This window comes from Vidua chalybeata, chromosome 15 (genome assembly GCF_026979565.1).
Source record: "Vidua chalybeata isolate OUT-0048 chromosome 15, bVidCha1 merged haplotype, whole genome shotgun sequence".
In the NCBI taxonomy this organism is placed as follows: domain Eukaryota; kingdom Metazoa; phylum Chordata; class Aves; order Passeriformes; family Viduidae; genus Vidua; species Vidua chalybeata.
Window position 1 is genome coordinate 11970240 of NC_071544.1, and position 22756 is coordinate 11992995.

The 22756-nt window shown below is 55.5% G+C and overlaps 1 protein-coding gene across 1 annotated transcript; it reads left to right on the forward strand.

The window, feature by feature from the left end:
- Positions 1-975: 975 nt before the first annotated feature.
- On the forward strand, positions 976-21966 carry NDST1 (N-deacetylase and N-sulfotransferase 1). Its single transcript, XM_053956769.1, has 15 exons — positions 976-1063; positions 12315-13217; positions 13770-14252; positions 14469-14556; positions 14780-14934; positions 15988-16173; positions 16553-16681; positions 16840-17022; positions 17350-17446; positions 17588-17711; positions 17883-18057; positions 18264-18434; positions 19269-19378; positions 20119-20221; positions 20327-21966. Exons 2-15 carry the CDS (start codon positions 12708-12710, stop codon positions 20444-20446), a joined length of 2634 nt encoding a protein of 877 aa, XP_053812744.1. The 5' UTR covers positions 976-1063; positions 12315-12707; the 3' UTR covers positions 20447-21966.
- Positions 21967-22756: the final 790 nt, after the last annotated feature.

A 22756-nucleotide genomic window follows, 5' to 3' on the forward strand; every position in this document is an offset into this window, starting at 1 on the left:
TGAAATTGCTTCCTCGACTCTTGTTCAGTCGGAAGCTCTCCCAGAGTGTGCTGCCTAAACCAAACCCAGCAGATCTTCTGCCACATCTCATCCCCACGGGTTGGACATGAAACTCGTCCCCGTGGGCTGGACACGAAACCTGACAGGGCTGTCTTAATGCACCACATCGCTTCTAACGTGGGCAGTGAGACAGACCTGGGCTGCTTGTGTGAGTGATTAACTCTGGACCTGAGCGTGTCTCCACATGCCGGCACAGTCCCCAGCAGCCTCCGAGGGCAGGGCAGGAGTGGAGCAGCTCCTTTCCCCCCCCCTCTGAGGAATGAAGGGAATTTTGTGTGTGTGCATGCAGGTTGGGGGCAGCCAGCCAGTGACTTGGATGTGGCCCTTGAGCTTATCTTGAAGTCGGGGAGGAAAAGCTGAAACGATGTGATAACAGCACCCTGAAATGACACTTGGGTTCTGCAGATGGGCAGGAGGCTGGGGACGACCTCAGGCGTGACCGGCTTTAGAAATCTGACACAAAGGGTGTGTGCACACTGGGGGAAGGATGAAAAGGCTCTGTGTAGGAGCCTGACACCCCAGTTATACCAAACACACAGCCTGGGCCATACCCTTAGGACACCCCATCGTGCTCATCCCGGGAAACAGTGGGAATGTGGGGGCCTGGTGAGAGCATCGCCGAGCACGGGGATCATCACAGGCACCCCGGGCGCGGGGATCTGAGCCCTCCCGCCGGGGGATTATCGCCCGGCTCACGGTCCCGCCGGGGGCCGGAGGGGGCGAGGAGCGGGGGGCTGCGCTGGGAGGGCACGTGGGGCGGGGGCAGCCCCGAGCCCCGCGCTGTCCCCGGCGCTGCGGCCAGCGCTGTCCCGGCCCAGCCCCGGCTCCGGCCGAGCCGCGGAGCCCCGCGCGGCCCCCGGGGCGGTGCTGGCGGGGGGCGGCGGGGGCGGTGCCTGCCCGCGCGGCGGGCGGGACGCGCCGAGCGGGGCCGGGCCGGCGGACCGGGCGGCGGCGGCCTGGCGGAGCGGAGCGGAGAGGAGCGGAGCGGGCCCGGCGGCGGCAGGTACGGCCCGAGCGGGGCGGCGGCGCAGACAAAGGGCGAGTGGGGGAGAGGGCGGGCGGCAGCGCGGGCCGGGGCCGCCGGGCCTCGCACCGCCCCGGCCGGGCTGCGCCGGGGACCGGGCCCGGCGGGTCCTCCCGTCCCCCGCGGATGGCGGCGCCCCCCGCCCGTCCCCGCGGCGGAACGGCCCGGTGCCCTCGCGAGGAGCCGGCCCGGGTGGAGCGGGGGGGGTCCGGCGGGGAGCCTCCCTCCCCGAGCCGTCCCGCGGCCCCGCCAGGCCGAGGGGGTCTCGCCGCACGGGGCTCGGAGGAGGCGGCGAGGCCGCGCGGTGCCCGCGGGTGCCCTGGCTCCGCCGCTCCCGGGCACCGCCGAGGAGCTGTCGAGGCCAAGCTGCAGCACGGTGCCAGGCGCGGGGTGCTTGGCCTGGGGCGTCCCCGCTCCCGAGGAGTGCAAGTGGTGGTATCTAAAATCGTGCAGGACCAGAGAGCTGGGGCAGCGCGGCCAGGACACCTGGAGGTGCACACCTTGCGCATGGCACGGTTTGCCCAGCCTGGCTGGCGTTCCTGTGGAGCGCCTCACCACCCCCTCTTGAAGAGGTCCTGGCATTTTCTCCCCCGCTGGTGAGCTCCTGGGCCTCTCGTGCATAACTGCGTGTATTATCTCCCCAAGTCTTTTGGGTTTACCTCTACCACCGCACAGGCAGGCTGTCCCCTGCAGATGGGGCCACCCCTGATGCCCAGCGGTACAGAAGCCACACCAGCTTGGGCGACCTTTGGCATCACCTGGAAGACTTTGCTTCCCATCGAGGCTGGTGCTCCCTCCCAGCACTGCAGTCATATCCCAGCACCGGGACTCTTGCATCTCGTGATCCCAGCCAGCTGCTGCCACAGCACACCATGGGGATGGTTGTCTTCCCACTAACGGTGCTTTGCAGGGTTGGGAAACCGGCGCCTTGCAGTGCCCCTTTGTCACCGGCAGCCTTGGAACAGCAGCTCTTCCTGCAGCAAAGCAGCACCTTTGTTACTCACATCTCGACAGTGGTTTTTATTGGGCTGGGCTGGTGAAGATGGGGAGGTGAGCAGCCCTGTGCCTGCTCCCCTCAGCTGCACATGGGGACCACAGCTGAGGAAGCTGTCCTTTTCCAAATAAAACAAGCAGGACAAATTCAATAGGAAATAAGTTCCTCTCTTCTGAGTGAACTTGCTGTGGGTGGAGAAGAAGGAAATTAAACAATAGAAAAAACGTGCAGGGCTTGATATGACAGGAAAATAAACCCCTATGCTGGTGGCCTCTGGCAAAATGGCCGAGCATCTTCCCTTTCCCTGTGTCAGTTTTCATTTAGGGCAAGGACAGTGAAGGCAAAGCTCATGTTTCCCAGTGCTCCTCCATGGCTGGGGCATCCATGTGTGGGTATGGGGAAGCCAGGACCTCCCCATGCCACCCATTACAGTCACCCAGCCCCAGTACATGTCATGACACCCCATCAGCTGCAGCCCCCCAGATTTGCTCCTTCCAACCTGGAGCTGCTGGCACGGGACACGGATGCTGGTGGGGAAGCTCACAGACCCAAAGCCCTTCCCGCTTCCTGTGCCTTTGGGAAGCTGGTGGGTCTGATACGATTTTGTTTGGATGGGTTTGGAAAATCCATGTGACCAACATACTGGCAAACAGACTTTTCCTGGCAGGTTGTTTTGGGTTTTTCCCCCCCTTCCTGTGTTTCTTTGTCAGTACTGTAGAACAGGACATATTTAATACGCTGTTGGTGGTAATTTAAAGTGAAGGAAGACGACACCTCATAAGTCAAAACCCAGGCTGGAATGAAGAGGGAATGATTAATATTTTCTTCAGTAGTGTGTCATGGTGAAGTATGGCACAGCCAAGTGTGTCCCTGCTGCAGTGTCACCATCAGCACCTGCTTTTATAAGCAGGTTTGATTTTGGGATATCTCTGGATGATGGGCTGAGGATGGAGGGCTGTGGTCCCACCAAGTTTCCCATCTTGGGCAGCTTCTGACTGCATGCTGGAAATGGAGCTGCTCTCTTGGCTCTTTGGGGCAGAGTCATGGAGGGTTTTGCTTAAAAGGGTGGGGTTATTTTGTTTTGTTTTTTTTTTTTTTTTTTTTTTTGTGCAATTCTGCCTTCTAGATGTACCTTAATGAGTTGTGTTTTTATTTTTGGCTGTTGAGGTAGAGCTTGCCAGAATAAGGTTAGGACTCCAGACAGGAAAAGCAAGATACTATGTCTTGTATTTGCTTCATGGCCTCAGAGGACAGGAGCTTCCAGTCTGTCTCAATGATGTTTCCAACCCTTCCAACTTCGTGACAGCCCTTGACTTCCCTGTTTTTGGCTGAGGTGGTGGCATTGCTTTGTGCCATTGTCACATGTATGCTGGTGGTATTGGAACTTGACAGAGGGGCAAGAGGAAGACCTGGGTGGAGGGAAAATGGGATGCTGCTTTCTTGGAGACCATCCTGCAAGCCTTGGGGGCTGTGCACAGTCTGCAGGTGGCAGTGGGAGATGATGCCCCCTGTGCCCACTCTGTCCCCAGGTGTGGAGGAGCAGGACAGCCCTTGTGCCAGACCCCTGGAAGGGCTGGATGAGTCACGCCCTGCGGACACGGAGAGATGGTGGCCTGTAGCTTATGATTCATGTTGTTTTCCTGCAAAAGCCACCGACTGTAATGGCAGAGCTTGCAGAAGACTAATCAATATCGAGCTGTAAATCCCGTATGTGACTGTGGCTGGCAGCAGGAGGCTGCACCTGGGAGCACCTTGGTTCCCATGTCCTCCCCAAAACCAGCAGGACCTTGCTGCAGCCTTTTGCCCCCGAAATGGGACAGGATCCTCTGCACTACCTTCAGGTGGTACAAGCCTCCTAAACCTAAAGGGGTTTAGGAAGGTCAAGAGATCCCTAAATGGGAGGTATCCCAAGAGGAACTGCCCTGGTATTTATGGGTGGGCATGTCCCGAGTTCAGCCCTGCTACTGGTCTGGTCAAAGCTGTGGAATTGGAGATTGTCTTGGAGAGGTCAAGACTCTCTTCTAGGACCTCTGTCCTGTTGTCCTGCTTCTGCCAGGGAACCCAAAATATCTGATGTAAAGCAGGGAAGAAGTGTCTCCTGTCTCTGAGCTTGGGCATGTTGAGGGTTGGATGTCGAGTGAGGATGTCCAGCTCAGCTCCCTCTGCCACACTGGGAGATGTGTGTCTCACCCCAAAGCTCTGGGCATGCTTAGGAAGGATGGCAGTCCCTAGGATGTTGCTCCTCCTTGGGGTAGCCTGCTGCCCTCCTGGCTCTGCTTCCCATGTCTTGGCAAAACCCAGATTCCTGGGTACAGGTATCCAGATACAAGGCTACAAGTAGTAGCATTTTAGCTACTTGTCAGCACCCCACCACGTATTCCCCTTCCTTCCCAACACTGTCTGCATTTTCACAGCCTTGTACAGCCCTGCAGCCCCAGGGCTTGGAGTTCTTAAAGAAAGGGGATGCATTAAAAAGTGTTAACCACTGTTCTGAAGTATGGCTGTGAGTGCTATCAGTGCCTGGACACGTGGCTCAGGCCATTTTCAGTCTCCTCCATCGGCCTTGATCCATCCCTTGCTGTGCTGGTGCACTGCTGGTCTCACGGATTTGCGTCAGAGAGTGGGATTGAGGCCAGGAGGGAAGGAGTTGGTGCAGGTGGGGCATGACAGGTTGGTTCCTCAAGCATTTTCTTGCCTTGGAGCCCCTGCAAAGGAGGAGAGGACATGGCCGATGCTAGAGCAGAAACCAAACCAAAGCAACATACTTCCCCTGGACATGCCATTAGGTTCCTGCAGCTTCAGACCTGGATCTGGAAATAGGAGAGGCAAGAGGCAGCTCAGATGCCAGCAGCTGTGCTTGTTGGGGGCAAGTGTGGCCTTTGCCAGTGCTGTTCTAGGGGGCGAAAACAAAATAAATCTTGCAAGTGTCCCCTGTGCCCTGTGCCTGTTCCTGCTCCCTGTGTTTTCCCTGGGCTGCTGAGCCTTGCAGCCTCTGGTACATTTTAAGGGTGACAAAGTTTACATGCAGAGGTAATGTCTTTTATTAGCCTAACTAATACCTTTAGGAGAAAACAGATGTGCTCTTGGGCCTGAGAAATGCCTGCGCGGCCAAAACGTGTCGCTTTTTCCAACTGTGTCCATTGGTCTAATAAAAGATCTGACCTCCAGCCTGTCCCGGCCATGACCTTGGAGCATGCTGGCCCTGGAAGTGTCCTGCCTGTGCGTCAGTGTGTGCTGCCCAGCCCTTCCCAAAGGACCTGCCACCCCGGGAGCCATCACAGGAGCACACCCGGCACAGCAGGGACGGCTCTGACTTCTAGTTCAATACTGGCTGCCAGCACCTGGCCCTGCGGGTGCTTTGGGCTCCTGGCAGTGTCTGCCCTGGCAGACTGCAGGGAAGTGGAGGTCAGAGGCAGCTCAGCAAAGCACTGGGGCACCAGGCAGGATGGATATGGTCTGACAGGAGCATCCCAGGGAGCCCCTGGGAGGAGGGAGCAGCTCCATCCTTGCAGGGATTTCTCTGGAATGTGGGCACTGGCAGGGGTTTCGGTTCCTCTGTGTGAGCTGGTTCATGCTGTGGTTTTACGGATTCTGCTTTGCAAAAGTGCTGGTTTGGGGCTGGGTTAGCACTCGCAGGGCAGCCTGTGCTCCCCAGAACAGCTGGCAGGATGGCTCTGCTCTCCTACCAACTTGGGAAGCTGTCAAGAAAAGGAAGCAGCTGGCCCATCCTGTGGGGCTGGCAGTGCTGCCATGGCTGAGCACAGGGAATCGCTGCTGCATCAAGGCTCTCTGAGATCCAGTGTCACCCTCACACTCATGGCAGGACCAGCATCCCTGCAGGAAAAGTCTGACCAAGACAAGTGTCAGAGGCAGCAAAAGGTGGCATCGAGGGGCTTTCAGTCCATGTTTTTTGGGTAGGAGTCCTCGTGTGACCTGCTTGTGAGAGGGCAGGCTGCCACTCCAGTGAAATATAAAAATGCATTTGAGATTATTTTCCCCTCATCCTTCTCCTTCTTAAAATACTTGGGATTCAGACCCTGATTATCCAGAAAGGCTCTTGGGTGCTTGGAAAGCCACAGGAACCGACATGGCACATTTCGAAGCAGGAAAACCCAATTCATTGAGTGGATTTTTTTCCCCCTGCGAACCCACTTAAAATTCATGGAGAGTTTTGTCAGTAAGAACCTGTTTCAATTAACAGACAAAAGAAACTCTCCTCGTTAAGCGCCTCTTTCAATTAAGGTTTGGGAGAATTCCCCAAGCTCAGCTCCGAGACTGTTCCCAAGGATTCAAGGACAAAAAATACTCCTGAGGAGGAGTCACCTGTGAAGGGCTTCAGCTTTTTGGCGGGGGGGCTGCAGTGGCACAACCCAAACCATAACCTGGCTGTGAGGTGTTGGGGTGTTTTGATGGGGTGGTGTTGGGGATCATCAGTGCTGAGGGATCAGCTGCCCGACCCCAGTGTCCCTGGGGCATAGGAAAACTAATGACTGCTGCTGATTGCTGGCCTAGTTTGTGGAGGAGACTGATTTCATGTGGGTATTGGGAGATGGCGAGGTGCTCTTCCAGATCAGCATGCTGAGGACAAGGACGGTGGGATCCTGGGTGCCCCAGGATCAGAAATGGGGTGACCTCTGCAGAGGATTCCTCTGTACAGCCTCACTGATGGGGCTGGGGCACCTTGGGGCTAGAGAACAGGGTGGGAGATGGGGATTAGCAGGGACAGGACCTTGGGATGTGGGTTTGAGATGTAGGGTTTGCTAGAACTAGTCTTAGAAACCCACCAGGTGCGCTTACCAGCTGCTCTGCCATGAAAAGTTTTAATCATAGGCTTCCAGAAACCTAACCCAGTTTTTAGGGATTTAGATTTTTTAAAAAAATTATTCAGGTTTTTTCTCCCCTAAAAATTCAGCATATACATGTCACACACACTGAACCTTGCTTTTTCATCCCTCTACAGGCAATGAGCTGTTCTCATGATTGTTTTTTTGAAGAAAACCTGAGAAAAACATGACTTTTATCTTTTGCAGTAAAACTGAAGTGCTAACAGGGCTTTGTGGGTGAAAAAATGCCTCTTCCAGAGCTGGACATTTTGACTAAAAATAAAATTTTAACGTGAAAATTCTTAACCACTTTCACTGGTCTCATTGCTCATATTGGTTTCTTTCCCCCAGGAACAGGAAGGTGGTGGGCAGGCAAAGCCAGAGGTTTATTTCCAGAGCAGAGTGAGGTGTCAAGGGGAAGCTTGATTTAGCAATCCAGGTGAATGCTCCAACTGCTCTTTTCTGACCAGGCTCTATAAATCAGATCTTAACAAAAAAAGAACTGAGAAAAAGGGAGGATTTTCCTGCTGAAGTCCTGGGGTGGAAATTCTCCAGACCTTATAAATCATGGATGAGTTTTCCTGATATTCCCTTGTGTTTGGTCATATCCAGCCTGTGCATGAAGGGGAGAAGCCGAGCAGGTGGGTTTGCAGTGGGAGCAGCACCAGTGGCTGCCTGTCGCTGCCTGTCTCAGGGTCAGCTGCTGGGGCTGCCCTTGTCCATTTTTAACTTGGCACCTCTTGGGCACTGGTGGAAGGCTGGTGTCCTCAGGAAAGGAGCACTGGGATTGTCCTTCTCTCAGAGCAGGGTGTTTTTCTCCCTGGTAGGTTGTAACTACTGTTTGCAAAGCACTTAAGCAGCCTGTGTAATCTACTACTAAGATGCTCCTTATCTGGCATTACAAAACCTCTGGCAAGTGGGTGACTGGGACAAGCTCCTTTCTGCTTCTCTGTGTCCTTCTCTGTGTTTTCTCCTCTCTGTCTGCTCCACATGCCTCTCCCCTGCCCAGACACCCAGGCTTTGCAGCTTGGCAAGAGGCAAATGGATGTCCCTACAGCTGTCCAAGTCTCTTGGGCCCATCCTAAAGGCTTATCCAGGCTGTCAGGACATGGGGATCACCAGGAAAAAACTCTTGGTTTTGCAGTGGCTGAAGTTTTTATGCGGAGTTTCTTATCCTGGGCTGCTATGGCTTCATCACCTGTGGCCCAGGGATTGTGCCCCAGCTCCAGGAGCATCCTGCTGGGGTCATCACACCACCATGCACCACAATAAAGGAGATAATCTCCTGATTGTACCTTTTCTTGGTCAGTGGGTCCAGCTGTGGCTGGGGAGGGAGGAGATAGGGACAGGGACAGACTGTGGTCCTTTATACCCTGAGATAGCTCTTTTCCCTTGCCAATGCTTCCAGCTGTCTGCAGATATTTCCAGTCATAGCTGGGATCACTGTCATTTAGAGCTGATAAAGGCTGTGGTGCAGAGGTGGGTGTTTAAAAGGCCATTTTTTTCATGCCAGTTACTTTTTCATTTTCAAAGCAACCTCCCCTGTCTTGAGCTTGCAGTTGTCTCTTGAATAATGTGATGGCATTAATCTCCTCTCTAAGGACGTGCTTAGCTCAGTGGTTTTAGATCTGTAGCCCTCTAAATATTACCAGTGAGTGAAGGGGATTCCCTCTAGAGGGAACTTAAACCTATTAATAATAATTTGTCTGCCCTTTGTGCATCTTTTACAGGTAGTGCTGATTCCCAGGGCTGTAGGGCACCACTTGGTGATTGCTGGGGATGCTGGTGAGGGTGCCTGAGGTGTGGGGGAGACAGAAGGTGGGGTTGGATGAGCACTATCCACCTGCTGGGGGCCTGAGTCCCAGCCTGGCCAAATTTAGACCTTCCAGTAGCCTTTTGCTTTCAAGTGTGAGGTGCAGCAGATGTGTAGGTGGGGCTGATCCATCCACATTCCCTGCAGTGGTCAGAGAGGGGAAGGGAAGTGTTGGAGCGAGCAGGAGTGATTGCAAATTGCTGAGCTGTGCAATGCAATTTAGCATCCTGCCTCTAAATCCTCCTCCATCCATGCTTAACCCCCAGGGCTGGCTTACATGGAGAAGTGGAGCTGGCATGGTGGTGAGGAGGTGATTAATCAGCAATGGTGGGTCTCCCTGCAGTGATGAGGAGTGAGAAGCAGAGGTGCCCACCCAAAGGGCACCAGCAGGAGAGGAGCAGGGTGACCCATCTGGCTGTGATGTTTAGGATGTGGCATCATCTCTGTGAGTTGAATGTTGGAGGTTTGGGAGCTACTAGAATTGGAGACCAAGGTTCTTGCACAAAATCTTGGAGTGTCTTCTGCATGACAGTGGATGACTGCTCTTCCCCTTCCACCCTTTCCAAAGTGGTACAAGGGAAATGTGTGAGCAATTTCTTTGCTCTGTCACACCCATGGTTTTGAGCTCACCTCTTGTTTCTGAGCCATGGGCTTGGGACAGTTGATTTATCCAACAGATGGGACTTGAGAACTGCCTGATCTTCACTGCTTGCACCTGCAGCCAGACCTATTCCACCCCCCAATAAATCAAACGCTGCTGTGGTTGTCTTCTGGGATCACTGACCCTTCCCCATCCTCCGGATCTGTTTGCACTTCCTTGCTTATATTCAATCCTTCCATTGAATCCCTGCAAAATCTCACTGGTATTTAAAGGAAGAGTGCTGTAAGCCACTAATGGAGATGGTTTCATTCCCTCTCATCCCATCTGGTGCCTCCCTGACTTTCTGGGGTGCAGTGGTTCCCCAGGCAGTATTTGTGGAAAATAACTCTGGGCAGGGGGAAACCACCATCCCCAAACTGCACCAGGGGGTGTGTTTTGAAAAGCTTTTAAAACATTTTTCCCTTCCTCCTGCAGCTCTCTTAGATTTGAAAAGTAAAGGGCTTCCCTGTCCCCTGGTTGCGCTCCCTGCCTGTCCTGGGGTCGGATCCGGCTCCGCAGGGCGCTCCGGGCTCCCAGCCACGCCGGGAAGCTGCTTGGATGCTGATTGTGTTTGTCAGGGCAGCCGGATTAAGAGCACAGTGGCTAAGCCTCCTCACTGAGCCTCCTCTCCAGAGGAGTCTGTGCCAGGGCATTGCTCAGAGCCCCACGAGAAAAGAGCATTTTCCAGGGCTCTTTCTCCCGGGGTCCTTGATGTGCAGCTGTGGCTGAGCACCTGCCCATTGATGAGAGCCTGCCAGCACCGATTTTGGGGGCCTGAGGTCTGTGTGTGAGACTCAGGCTGACATTTCCAGCTGGTGCCTTTTAAATTATCACTGTGGTTTTAAGAGGCACCTTAGCAGCATCTAAAAATCAGGTTAAAAGGAAGTTTGACCCCGGCTGTCACCTTGCCAGGTCTTGTGGTTTTTTAAATTTTACCATCTTGTTTCCATTTTTGTTTTAGAAAAGCTGTTGGTCTCAAGGACTTGTTTTGTGCTTTTGGGCATGAACCTGCTTCCTTCTCTGGCAATGAGCTATCAGCTCTCCCACTACTGCCGGGGCTGTGCAGGGGTTTGCTGGGCAGGATGCAGCCAGCACCCACTTGCATGGGGAAAGCCCTGAGCAGGAGCATCCCCACCCTGCAGCATTGCCCCAAAGCCCTTGGCATCCTCCCCATGGAGGGTTTGCTCTGGCAGTGAACCGGCAGAGCAGGATTCCTGCCTGCTTCCTGCCACACTGGCAGGTGCTTGGGGCGGGATGCTGCCCATCCCGGCCCCAGCTCACACCTGGCTGCTCCGTGGTGCAGTGCTGGCCCCCTGCCTGGGCAGGCTTTGACGTGGCAGCCTGGGGAGACTCAGCCAGAGTCTGGCCGGAGATGATGTCTCCAAAGCCTGGTCATTAAGTACCAGTAATTAAAAGCTCTTGGGAGAGAATGGACTAATGAAGCACCCTTAGAAATGGCAGGTGATGTAGATGCAGAGCCCTCTTCCCTGCTTCATGGAGGGTGGAGCAAGGATGGACACACAGTCCTGTCCATCAGCTGCTGGCCCTGGCACTTGGCATCAAACCCACTGCTGCCATTTGCCCACCTGTCACTGTGGGAATGTAGCTGCCAGCACCCATTGCTCCTGGCAGATGAAAGAAACGGAGAGGGAGTGGGTGCTGGATAATGCATTCCCAGCTCTCTGCATCCCTAGGCAGGGAGATGCAGGGAAGCCTCCCTCAGCACAAGCACATCCCTAAGATCAACAGACCTAGAGAAGTGCCCTGTCCCAAAACCCCAGCGGGGCTGTTGTCTCAGGGATGCTGGAGGGATGAGGTGGTACAGACACAACCTCAGGGGGGCTAAGGAGAGAAGGTGCATCTCTCTTGGTCATGCCTGAAGATCATCCATGTGCACGAAGATAAATTACAAATCAGTAAACCCAGGTGTTCCACTGTGCCCAGCACAGCCGACAAGAGGAGATTGCTGGTGTGTCCTGGAGATGGTGAAGGAGGAGACAGTGATGGAGGCTGGAAGGAGACTGGGTGTCAGCAGCACCTGCAGGGTCCTGGCTGAAGCAGTGCCATGTTGGCAGGATTGGGAAGCACTGTCTGGAGCAGGAGCTGCTGCTGGGAAGGGCAGGGATGACAGGATTACCCTGCCAAGCCCCAGCCTATAATCCACAGTGCCTCTCAGCCGGCCACGTTTAATCCTGTTAGGAGCCCGGCTGGTGTTAGCAGGGATGGTGCTCAGCCACGATGCTGGCAGGGCACAGGGAGCTCTCCCTGGAAGGAGCAGGGACTCCTGCCCTTGTCCCCAGCACTGGTATTGAGTTTGAGGACAGTGCTGTGAGTCACTTCTTTTCCTTAAACACATTGGCCTCATCAGTCTGTCCCCTAGTGGGCTTCACCTTCTGGCAAACAGTGCTTATTGTTTTCTTTTTTCAAATGAGCCTTTCACAGGGAAGATAAAAATATTCCCAAGGTCCCTTTGGCTCCACGTGGACACTCCTGCATTTCCCATCTCAGTGACCTTAGCTGGTGGCTCCTGGCTTGGCCTTGAGCCACCCAGCTGGCGGGCTCCCCATGTCCTTCCCGTGTCCCTCCCTGCCAGCCGAGCTGGGCCATGGGGGCTCAGACCACCCCCCATTCTCCTTGGCAGAGTGCAGCTCCTGCTGGGCACAGGGAAGAACGGGGCTGCTTCTCTAGCTGCTTGAGGTACCAGAGACTCACAGGGGGCTGGGGGCTCCCCTCCGTAGCAGCTGGTGATGCACCTGCACTCCAGGTGCACCCTCAGCTGGGATCCCCTGGCACGGCTGCGTGCCGCACTCCAGCTACATCCCTGGTGCCACAGCATTCTTGTGGCAAGCCCTGGCACGCCGGCGAGCTTGTGAGGACTGTGCTGGGGCTGTCAGGCTGGCAGAAATAACAGCGGCAGGTTGGCACTGTCCCTGCCCTCTCATCCCACCTCTCCCTCTCAGGGCGCCTTGTGGAGCCAGGGAAGCAGGGATCCGCCATGCCCACGTTCTCACCACGATCAGCGCTGAGGCCGCCCGCCGCCCCCTCGCCCCACTGAGGCCATGGAGCTGCTGCTGCTGCTGCTGCCACCATCACCACAAGAATTTTGGCTCGGCAAGGGGACTCTTGGTGCCTCTGCCATGGTGACATGAAGCAGACGGCGAGGGACGCCGGACTGCTGGAGGGGAGAGAGCCTGCACAGGCAGCCTGCTAGTATTTTAATTTATTAGTAGTATTCAATTTGATTTTACCTGATTTTTTGTTGGTTGGTTGCTTGCTTCTACCCCTCCCCGGGGCTTGTGAGGGGAGGGGGCGGGCAGGGGAGAGGGACCCCACCTCACCCAGCGGATGCAAGGATGACTGTGCTGGCCAGGGCCCGGCGGGGTATCTGGCAGCTCTCTCCGCAGGTGGTGTTGCTCCTGCTCTTTGCCTTCTGCCTGCTCAGTGTTTTCATCTCTGCTTATTATTTATATGGGTGGAAAAGGGGCTTGGAGCCCTCTGGGGACGTGGCGGGGCCGGACTGCGACGAGCCCAAGGTGGCCCCTTCCCGCTTGCTGCCACTGAAGACCCTCAAGGTGGCCGACTCCTCCCGCACGGACCCCTTGGTGCTGGTCTTCGTGGAGAGCCTCTACTCCCAGCTGGGCCAGGAGATTGTGGCCATTTTGGAGTCGAGTCGCTTCAAATACAGGACAGAGATTGCCCCGGGGAAGGGGGACATGCCCACACTGACCGACAAGGACCGGGGACGCTTTGCGCTCATCATCTACGAGAACATCCTCAAGTATGTCAACCTGGATGCCTGGAACCGGGAGCTGCTGGACAAGTACTGCGTGGAGTATGGCGTGGGCATCATCGGCTTCTTCAAGGTAAGGGGGTACATGGGGCAAACCAAGATCCCATGGCCAGGCCAGATGTGAGCCCCAGTGTCCTGCTGCCCCACAGAGATTTTGCTCTCCCCATGCTTTCTACAGGCAGCGCAAGTTGGTCTGGGGCACAGGCTTCTAGCAGAGGGCACCATCTTAGCTATCTCCCTTTGGAAGGGCTGTGTGGCCTTTGGAGATTTTGAGGGGGAAAAAAAACCACTTCTGGGATTAGTCCAGTTGCTTTTAGCACTTGTTTTCCAGCAGTGACCCTTGCTGGGGTTTGCCTAAAGCATGAACAGATATTTTGCTCAGCAGCCCTTCTCCTGCCCAGGGCTCCTAGCCTTGGGGCACTTTGCACATAGGACATGAGCAGGACTGAGTGTGTGAGGGGGATGGGGGCACCCCATGCTCCAGAGAGGAAGGGGAGAACCCAGAACCTGGATCTCAAGGGATGGTGAGCTGCTGCCTCTGTTGCCATGGCTGTTGGTGTTCCTTGTGAGCCCCCACCTTGTCCCCAATGTCCCATCTCCTGTAGCTCCCATTTTCCCCATGCAGGCCAACGAGAACAGCCTTCTGAGTGCCCAGCTGAAGGGCTTCCCACTCTTCCTCCACTCCAACCTGGCTCTGAAGGACTGCAGCATCAACCCCAAGTCGCCCCTGCTCTACATCACACGCCCCAGTGAGGTGGAGAAGGGTGTGCTCCCCGGGGAGGACTGGACTGTCTTCCAGTCCAACCACTCCACCTACGAGCCCGTCCTCCTGGCCAAGACCAAGTCAGCTGAGTCCATCCCGCACATGAGCGTGGACGCTGCACTGCACACCACTGTGATGCAGGACCTGGGCCTCCACGATGGCATTCAGAGGGTGCTTTTTGGCAACAACCTCAACTTCTGGCTGCACAAGTTGGTCTTTGTGGACTCTGTCTCCTTCCTGACGGGCAAGAGGTTGTCTCTGCCCCTTGACCGCTACATCCTGGTGGACATCGATGACATCTTTGTGGGCAAGGAGGGCACACGCATGAAGGTGGAAGATGTCAAGGTGTGTCTGTGCTCTCCTGGCTAGGTGGGCAGGGCTGGACACTTGTGCTTGCTCAAGGGATGCTCCAGAGATGGACTTTCCTGCCCTCAGAGTCTCCCCTGTCCCTCTGAGAGCCCCTCTGCGAAGCGCTCAGGGACACTGGTGCTTGCCCTGATGTGGCAGCTGTCCCTGAGGCCACGTGCTGAGGACACCTTGCTTTCTCTCCCCTTCTCCCAGGCACTGTTTGACACACAGAACGAGCTGCGCACCCACATCCCAAACTTCACCTTCAACCTGGGATACTCAGGGAAATTCTTCCACACAGGTGAGGAGGGCAAGGGCACTGCTTCTCCTGTGGGTGCTGTACAGCTGGTGCTGGGGCACCAGTTGGTGCTCAGGGAGGGTCCCCTCAGGGCTGTAGTAGAGTCCTCAGGCAACCCACCCTATTCTTCCATCACCTGGCCACCGAGAGCGGCTGGCCGCCGCTCTGCCCCAGCTGCTCACACAGCTCTCTGTGCTCAGTGGTGACAGCGAGTGTCATGCCACAGGTACTGATGCTGAGGACGAAGGTGATGACCTGCTGCTGTCCTACGTGAAGGAGTTCTGGTGGTTCCCCCACATGTGGAGCCACATGCAGCCTCACCTCTTCCACAACCAGTCAGTTCTCGCCGAGCAGATGACCTTAAACAAGAAATTTGCTATCGTGAGTAAGATGCTTCTGGTGGGGTTGCTTGTGGTGAGGGGAGGGTGGTAGAAGAGGAGCAAAGAAGATTCCCAGGGAATGGCCTCTGCTTGCTGGAGCAGAGGGACCTGGTGACGTTAAGTCGTGTCCCCCATGTTGCAGCTGTGTGGGTAAATCCATTTATACTCTAGTACCTAGAGCTAAAGCATTTATCTGCAGCAGCCAACTCGTTACTGTGGCAGTGAGCTGCCCCAGTGGCTGTTCAAGGGGAGACTCTGTCCTGCTGCCGTGCTTGCCTGGCCTGGCCCAGCCCCGTGGGGATGCAGAGGTGCAGCCCTGGGGGATGCTCAGCCTGGCACTTGTGAATCTGTGCTGGGTGATGATGTGGGATCCTGGAGCCGTGGCTGTGCTGGGAGGCTCCGGCTGATGGAAACTCCCTCTACAGGCTGAACTGTCAGGGACATATTTGGTTGTAAAGGCAGGCTCTGACCTTCAGCTTGGTCTTGGGCTGTCCTTTGTGTGGCACTGACACAGTTCATGCTGTGATTGACTGACAGCTGTCTTGAATCCAAACTGGTAAAGCCAGACCTATTAATCCTGGATCCTATGGCCTAAGAGAAGGATCTTCAACCTAACTTGAATTTATTATCTGATAACTACAACTGCTTAATTAGAGAGAGACCAGGCCTTTCCTACTTAGGATGGGCAATGTTCCAGCTCAGAATTTCCAGGCTGTTTTGTATCTACTGATACAAACCAATCTGCAGACCTATATAGCTGTATCTCCTCATTCTTCACATAACAGCTTGGCTGTGGCTGTTCTGTGGGTGACAGCAGAAGACAGGGATGAGGATGGTCTGAATGAAGCAGAGGAGTGGGTGTCCACCCAGCAGGGCTGCTTCCAGTCTCCCTTTTGTGGAGACAGCCAGGCTTAGGAGAGGATGCGGAGGCACAGCCTTGCCCTGCTTACTCTGCAGAGGCACAACTAGACAGTTTGTAGCTGGGAATGGAGAGGGATTGGTTTGTGATTTTGGGGTCTCCACAGTCACCCATTCCTCACTCTCTTCTCTGCAGGAGCATGGCATCCCCACTGACATGGGGTACGCTGTGGCCCCCCACCACTCGGGCGTGTACCCTGTCCACGTGCAGCTGTACGAGGCTTGGAAGCAGGTTTGGTCCATCAGGGTGACGAGCACGGAGGAATATCCACACCTGAAACCCGCTCGCTACCGCCGCGGCTTCATCCACAACGGCATCATGGTGAGTGCTGGCCTTTGTCTCTGGGGCTTCTCTTCTCCTGCCTCCCCCACCAAAACCAGAACTTTGGGACGTGGTTTCTGTGCAGCTCCAGACTGAGGGGTTTGTTCCCCCTTGCTCATCCTGCATGGGTGAAGCTTGTGTGAGGACAGTTTTTGGCGTTTTCATCTGTTTACATCCTTCCCTTCTGTGTATGGATTAAAGTCAGGAGTGGTGAGGGGCAGTGGAACTGGTCCTGGCCTCTGAGGGGCTGAGGTCAGATTCCCCCTTTTTGTTGGGAAGAAAAGGAGACCCAGCTCTCAAAGTCTGGAGGAGGCCATGTGGCCATTTCATTGCCCTGGCTCTTCCACCTGTTCCATCCATATTTTTTTTCCTGCCCCAGGTACTCCCCCGGCAAACCTGTGGCCTGTTCACACACACCATTTTCTACAATGAATACCCTGGTGGCTCCAGTGAGCTGGACAAAATCATCAATGGGGGTGAACTCTTCCTGACTGTCCTCCTGAACCCTGTAAGTACTGCCCAGGGAGAGACAGACAGGCATCTTTCAGGGCTGTCCTGGCACTGCTGCAGGAGATGTCCCCATTGTCTTCAGCCAGGGTGGAGCCATTTGTGGGATGGCTGCTGGGTGAGGCTCCACTAAGCCCTGCTCTGTCCTCTTGGCTTCAGATCAGCATCTTCATGACCCATCTGTCCAACTATGGCAATGACCGCCTGGGCTTGTACACCTTCAAGCACCTGGTCCGCTTCCTCAACTCCTGGACCAACTTGAAGCTGCAGACATTGCCCCCCGTGCAGCTGGCACAGAAATACTTCCAGATCTTTTCTGAGGAGAAGGACCCACTGTGGCAGGTACCCCTGTGCCTATAATAGGGGGAGTGACCCTTTTTATTGTGCTGGGAGAGGGTAGTGGGGTATAGCTGGTCCTGATTTGAGCCTCAGGTAGCTTCCAACCAGGATTTCTTTCTGGTTCCCTGGGTAAGCTGTGGCTTTTCACCTCTCACTGGTTCTGCAGGCAGTGCCAGAAAGGGGTTTGTCCTGTAGACCTGGAGATAAGCCCAGTCTGTGTCCTGCCTGCTGATCAGCGTAGCCTCTCCTGTGTCTGCTCAGGCTGGAGGGGCTGGGCAGTGGTAGGGTCCCATCCAGGCTCTATCTCTGATCGTCCACACTGTGTTTCAGGATCCCTGTGAAGACAAACGACACAAGGACATTTGGTCCAAAGAAAAGACTTGTGACCGATTCCCAAAGCTTCTCATCATTGGGCCTCAAAAAACAGGTGCTTCCCTTCAGCTTCAGTTCTGTGAGCATGCTGGGAGGCTTGACAGGACCCCCCAAACAGCCTCTGTCAGCCCTCCTGCTCTGAAGCAGAGCTTGGAGGGAGGTTTGGCCTGTGTCAACTCTTTCTGTCTGTCCAAAGGAACGACTGCCCTTTATCTCTTCCTGGGGATGCACCCGGACCTGAGCAGCAACTACCCCAGCTCAGAGACCTTTGAGGAGATACAGTTCTTCAATGGACACAACTATCACAAGGGCATCGACTGGTGGGTCTCTGCATTATGGGGAGAGTGTGCTGGGAGTGCCCATACCTTTGGGAAGGCGAGCAGTGGTGCTGTGAGGTTTCCCTTCCGAGTGTCTGAGATGTCACCTGTGAGGGCGGTGCTGGGGCCATCTTGTGGTGCCTGTCTGCCAGCCTTACACTGTGTCTCCCCCAGGTACATGGAATTCTTCCCCATCCCCTCCAACACCACCTCTGACTTCTACTTTGAGAAAAGTGCCAACTACTTTGACTCTGAAGTGGCTCCCCGGAGAGCTGCAGCCCTGCTGTCCAAGGCCAAAATCATCACCATCCTCATCAACCCTGCAGATCGAGCCTACTCCTGGTATCAGGTCAGCCTCTTCCTCTCCCCTGGGTTGGGCAGTCCTGTGGGACGGTGGGCTTGGTTTGGGATGTGGGGTGACTGTGGATGCCATGCTAGCTGGCTGAACGTGATGCACGAGGACACGTCGTGGTGGCCCGGGAGCCGCTGCACCTCGTGGGCAGCCCAGGCTTTGGGTTACCTTGGGGACAAACCTGCCTTGCTCCTGCCTGACAGCACCAGCGAGCTCACGATGACCTGGTTGCCCTGAAGTACACCTTCCACGAGGTGATCACGGCGGGGCCCGAGGCCGCCCCGAAGCTGCGGACGCTGCAGAACCGCTGCCTGGTGCCGGGCTGGTACGCCACCCACATCGAGCGCTGGCTCAACAGCTACCACGCCAACCAGGTAGGGATGGCAGCACCCCAGTCCTACAGTGGCAGCCCTCACCCAAGCAAGGATGTGGGGGGAAGAGAGCTTGGATCCAAGGTCTGCTGTGGAGTTGTTCCCATGGGAGCTGTTTTACTTACACCCTACAAACTATGAGGAGAGGAGTAAAAGTACTTGGAGAAGGGGTAGAGGGGAGGTCTGTAAAAGAAGGGGACCTGGTGTAGATAACACAGAAAGATGGTCTTGTGTGGGTTGTCACAGCAGGGTTCAGTGGGAGTGGGGGCAGAAGGCTGTGGGTGGCTCTGCAGGGTCACCCAACACTCACCCTCACTCTTGGCCACAGACCCCTGGGGCTGCCCTGTCTGGTGTCACCGTGGCATCGAACAGGACAAAAATAGCAAGTGAAGCTGCCCATAGTTCAAGCTGTCTGCAGGGAAAATGGGAGCTGGATGCCAGCCCTGCTGTGACCCACACAGTGCAGCACTGCTGGAGAGTATGGGATCAATCCCTGAATGATTTTTCCACTGTTGATTAACCTTATAAAGTCTTATTAGTTGCCTGCTGCTAGTGTAATTGCTGTGTTGCAATCCCAGCTGCCTGTGGGTTGGGTAGCCCTGAGCAGAAGCTCTGATGTTGTCCTGGATGGGTCCTGGCCGTGGCTTTAATTGCATTTCATTTTCCAACATCCAGTGTAAGGGTGCACCAGGGCACATTGGTATTTAGCAGGTGTCCTTGTGCAGGCTGGTGGCAGATTTGGCTCCGAGATGACCAAAGGTGTGGTAAAGGTGTCCTTTTGCCTCAGGAGAGCAGGGCTGGGAGCCAGTGACACCTCACCCCTCTTGCTCCCTGCAGATCCTGGTGCTGGATGGCAAGCTGCTCCGAACAGAACCCGCCAAAGTGATGGAGACAGTCCAGAAATTCCTCAGCGTGACCAACTTCATCGATTATCACAAGACCCTGGCGTGAGTCTTTCCCTTAACTTCTCCTTCCTCCACCCTGCCATTGCTCCCATGCAGTGTGTTGCCCTGGGGATGCCCAGCACTGTCCCAGAGCAGCCCCCAGCCCTGGGCCTCTCCACAGAGCTGCTGTTGAATTTGATGAGGCTGAGCTTTCACCTGAGACTTACCCAAACACTACAGCGAGGTCACTCCAGGCAGCCCAAGAGCAGCCCTGGGCTCCTGGAGCAGATTTCAGGAGTGCATTTGTGACACAGATGATGGTATTGAGCCCTCCATCTCCTCATAAATGCTTGAGAGCAGCTGCTGGCTATGTGGCACTTCTGCAGGTGTCACCTTGCTCTGAGCTTTCCATTAAACCCCACTGTGGGAAGCCTCCAGAGCTCCTAGAGAAATAATAATTTACCTCTGCGAGGCCTTGCCTATGTATGTGTCCACCGAGGTGCTGTGGGGCACTTGAGGGCATCCAGGGGCAAAAGTGTCGCAGAAAGCAGTAATTAAACCCAGGTAGACTCTGTTCTCCCTCAACAGGGCAATGAATGAGCCTTGGTGGACTGCTTATTGCACAGCTGCAGGGGGAACCTGTTGTACCAGGGGGTTGATGACAAGGTGTTAGCTGGGTTGTGGGTTCCAGAGGTGGAGAAGTGCCCTGTGCAGGGCTGGACAGCAGTGGGACCTGCTGGAGAGGATGTCCATGGAAGGTGTGAGGAGGATAAGAGGGCTGAGGCAGAGCTCTCACTTCACAGGTTTGATCCAAAGAAAGGATTCTGGTGTCAGCTTCTGGATGGAGGGAAAACGAAATGCTTGGGAAAGAGCAAAGGGAGGAAGTACCCCGAGATGGATTCAGATGTGAGTATGCAGAAAGCCTCCTGGGCTGGTCCTGAGCAGGGCTGTGCTGGGATGGTGAGCTCCAGGCTGGTCCCCCTGACGCTCCTCTTTGCTCTCCCATTGCAGTCACGCTCCTTCCTGCGGGACTATTACAGGGACCATAACATAGAGCTCTCCAAGCTCCTGTACAAAATGGGGCAGACGTTGCCCACCTGGCTGCGGGAGGAGCTGCAGAGCACCAGGTAGCTGCTGCTGCCCCCCCCCAGCAATACCTGAGTGGGGCTGACCCTGTGCCAGCAGGACCTTCTCAGCAATACCTGGCCTTGGAGGGGACCCCAGGAGCACACAACATCACTGGAGGCTTGGAGGGGATCCCCAGGAGCATATGGCTGCACCAGAGGCTTGGAGAGGACCCCCAGGATCACAGGGCTCCACTGGAGGCTGTCTGAGCAGTGATGCGACTCTGCAATCCCTGTGCTCCCACCTCTCTGCCTGCCCCACACCTGTATCTCTTTCATTTTATTTTTCCTTTTTAATTCCTCGTCCCTTCCCACCCTGCTCTGGCACAGGGAAGTGGCACAAATTCCCCCTTTCTCTGCTCAAAATGGGTTCCAACTGCCTTGGGCCTGAGGGCAGCACCAGAGCTGTCCCTCACTTTCTGGTCCGAGGGTGGAGGAGCTGTTCTGGGTGCACTGGTGGTGACTTTGCTGAGCTGGAGCAGAGGGATGGGGCTGGTGGAGACCCAAAGCACAGAGGAAAACAGACCCACTCCTGCCATCAGCTCCGTGGCAGAAAACAGGAGAGTTTGCTGGATTCCTCCAGCACCTACTTGGAAAAGCTGAGAACAAGATGGATTTTTCTTTCAAAGACTCGGGCACCATTTGTTTTGTCATCTCTGTCATCATATTCCAGCTCCTCAACCTCTGGCTCTTCCTCCATGGGCAGTGTGGTGGGAATGTGGCCTAGCAGGAGAAGGGGCTGGCATGCTGGTCTGGGCATACTGGTCCCAGTATGCTCATGACCCCCAAGCCCTTCCTGCACTCTTGTACAAGTGTGGTGTTTCCTGTGGTAAAGCCAAGTGGTGCCCAGCACACCCTGGCATGGAGGAGAGCTTGGGGACTGAACAGACATTGGGATAACGGCAATCAGGAGAATGCTGAGAACTTCAAACCTCTTGAATATTAAAAACAAAAGTATTTTAATAATGTTGGGTTTTACGGGGTGGGGGGGAAGTGTTTATTTGGTTCCCATTTTGCAGGGAGGTGTTTTTCTTCAGTGCCAGAATTTATACCTAAACCCCGAGGGTTTTACATGGTCTCTTTGGTGGTAAGACGTGACATGGACAAAGGTCAGTGGGGAAACCCAGTGGGAGACACGTCTTTGTACCAGTGGAGCCGTACAGAGCTGCAGCCTCTCCCACGCCCCGGGGTTGTTGGCAGACAAGACTGAGCCATCACGGGTTTACCGGGATAAGGGCCCACATTTCCCCTTGGACGGAGCTGTCCTGCAGGATGTGGGATGGCAGCGGTTCCATGGCAGGGGATGCAATGCCCAGGATGCTGCCTGAGTGGGGCCAGGGCAGTGGGGTGAATGTGTCACTCCCCACGTGGGGGGACCCACTGGCAGCAGCGTTCCCACCTGGATGTTCCACAGGAGCCCCCGTAGCTGCACGTGGGGCCATGGGGGCTGTGCTGGAGGAGGCTCCCAAGCACTGGTTTAAGGTCCTGTTGAACCAACTGCTAATAAATGGGGGGGCTCTGGTTTTATTTGCTGTTGCCTGTGTCTCTCCTCGCTGGCATGACCCAGTCCTGCCCCTGGGGGTCCTGGCTGCCTTTGGGCCCATCTCTGGGGGGTTTAGGAAGGGGGTGTGTGGGAGCAGCTCTCCATGCACGAGGTGGCAGCAGCTCTCTAGTCCTGGATCCGTGCACGCTGCACAGCGCCCACAGCCTCTTCCTCCCGGGACAGCATCCAGCACCGACTGCCTTAGCACTGGGGAGGGATTGGGGGGCCGGGGGGTCCCTGCTTACCTTCTCCCCCCTGCCCCATTATCCATTCCCTGCCTGCCCGAGCCTGCCGGCCTGTCTGCTGCCTCCCCACTGCCTTCTGCTGCCTGGCCCCTGCGAAGCGCTGCAGGAAACGAAGACGGAGCCTAATTAATCCCAGACGGGTTTGTTTGAACCTGTCGGAGTGACAAATGATGTGTGGTGCCAAAGGAGCTGCCGGATGGAGGAGAGGGGGCTGCAGGGGGAGATCTGGGGGGAACGATGGAGCTGCTTGCCCAGAAGAGGAGGCTGCTAATTCCCGGCCGTGCTGGAGCACATCCTGGCCATGCACCCACCACGGTTCCCTTCCTTGTGTCCCCAAGCCCAGGAAGAAGCAGTGTCAGGGGCTGGCCTCCAGCCCCAGATGATGTGCAAGGAAACCTCCGTCTGCCCCAGGTGGGCCCAGCTGGTGCTCAGCTTCGTCCTGAATTAATTGTTTGTTAATTAAAAGGGTCATAAGCACAATTCAGCCCCATGCCATGGCCATGGGGTGCCTGGGAGGATGAGAAGGTCT

Bases quoted from the DNA above. Each gene is read 5' to 3' on its own strand.
- NDST1 (XM_053956769.1), top strand. From the start codon at position 12,708: ATGACTGTGCTGGCCAGGGCCCGGCGGGGTATCTGGCAGCTCTCTCCG. The intron at 14,935-15,987 runs GTGAGTAAGATG...TCTTCTCTGCAG, and splicing joins TAAACAAGAAATTTGCTATC to GAGCATGGCATCCCCACTGA. The intron at 17,712-17,882 runs GTGGGTCTCTGC...TGTCTCCCCCAG, and splicing joins TATCACAAGGGCATCGACTG to GTACATGGAATTCTTCCCCA.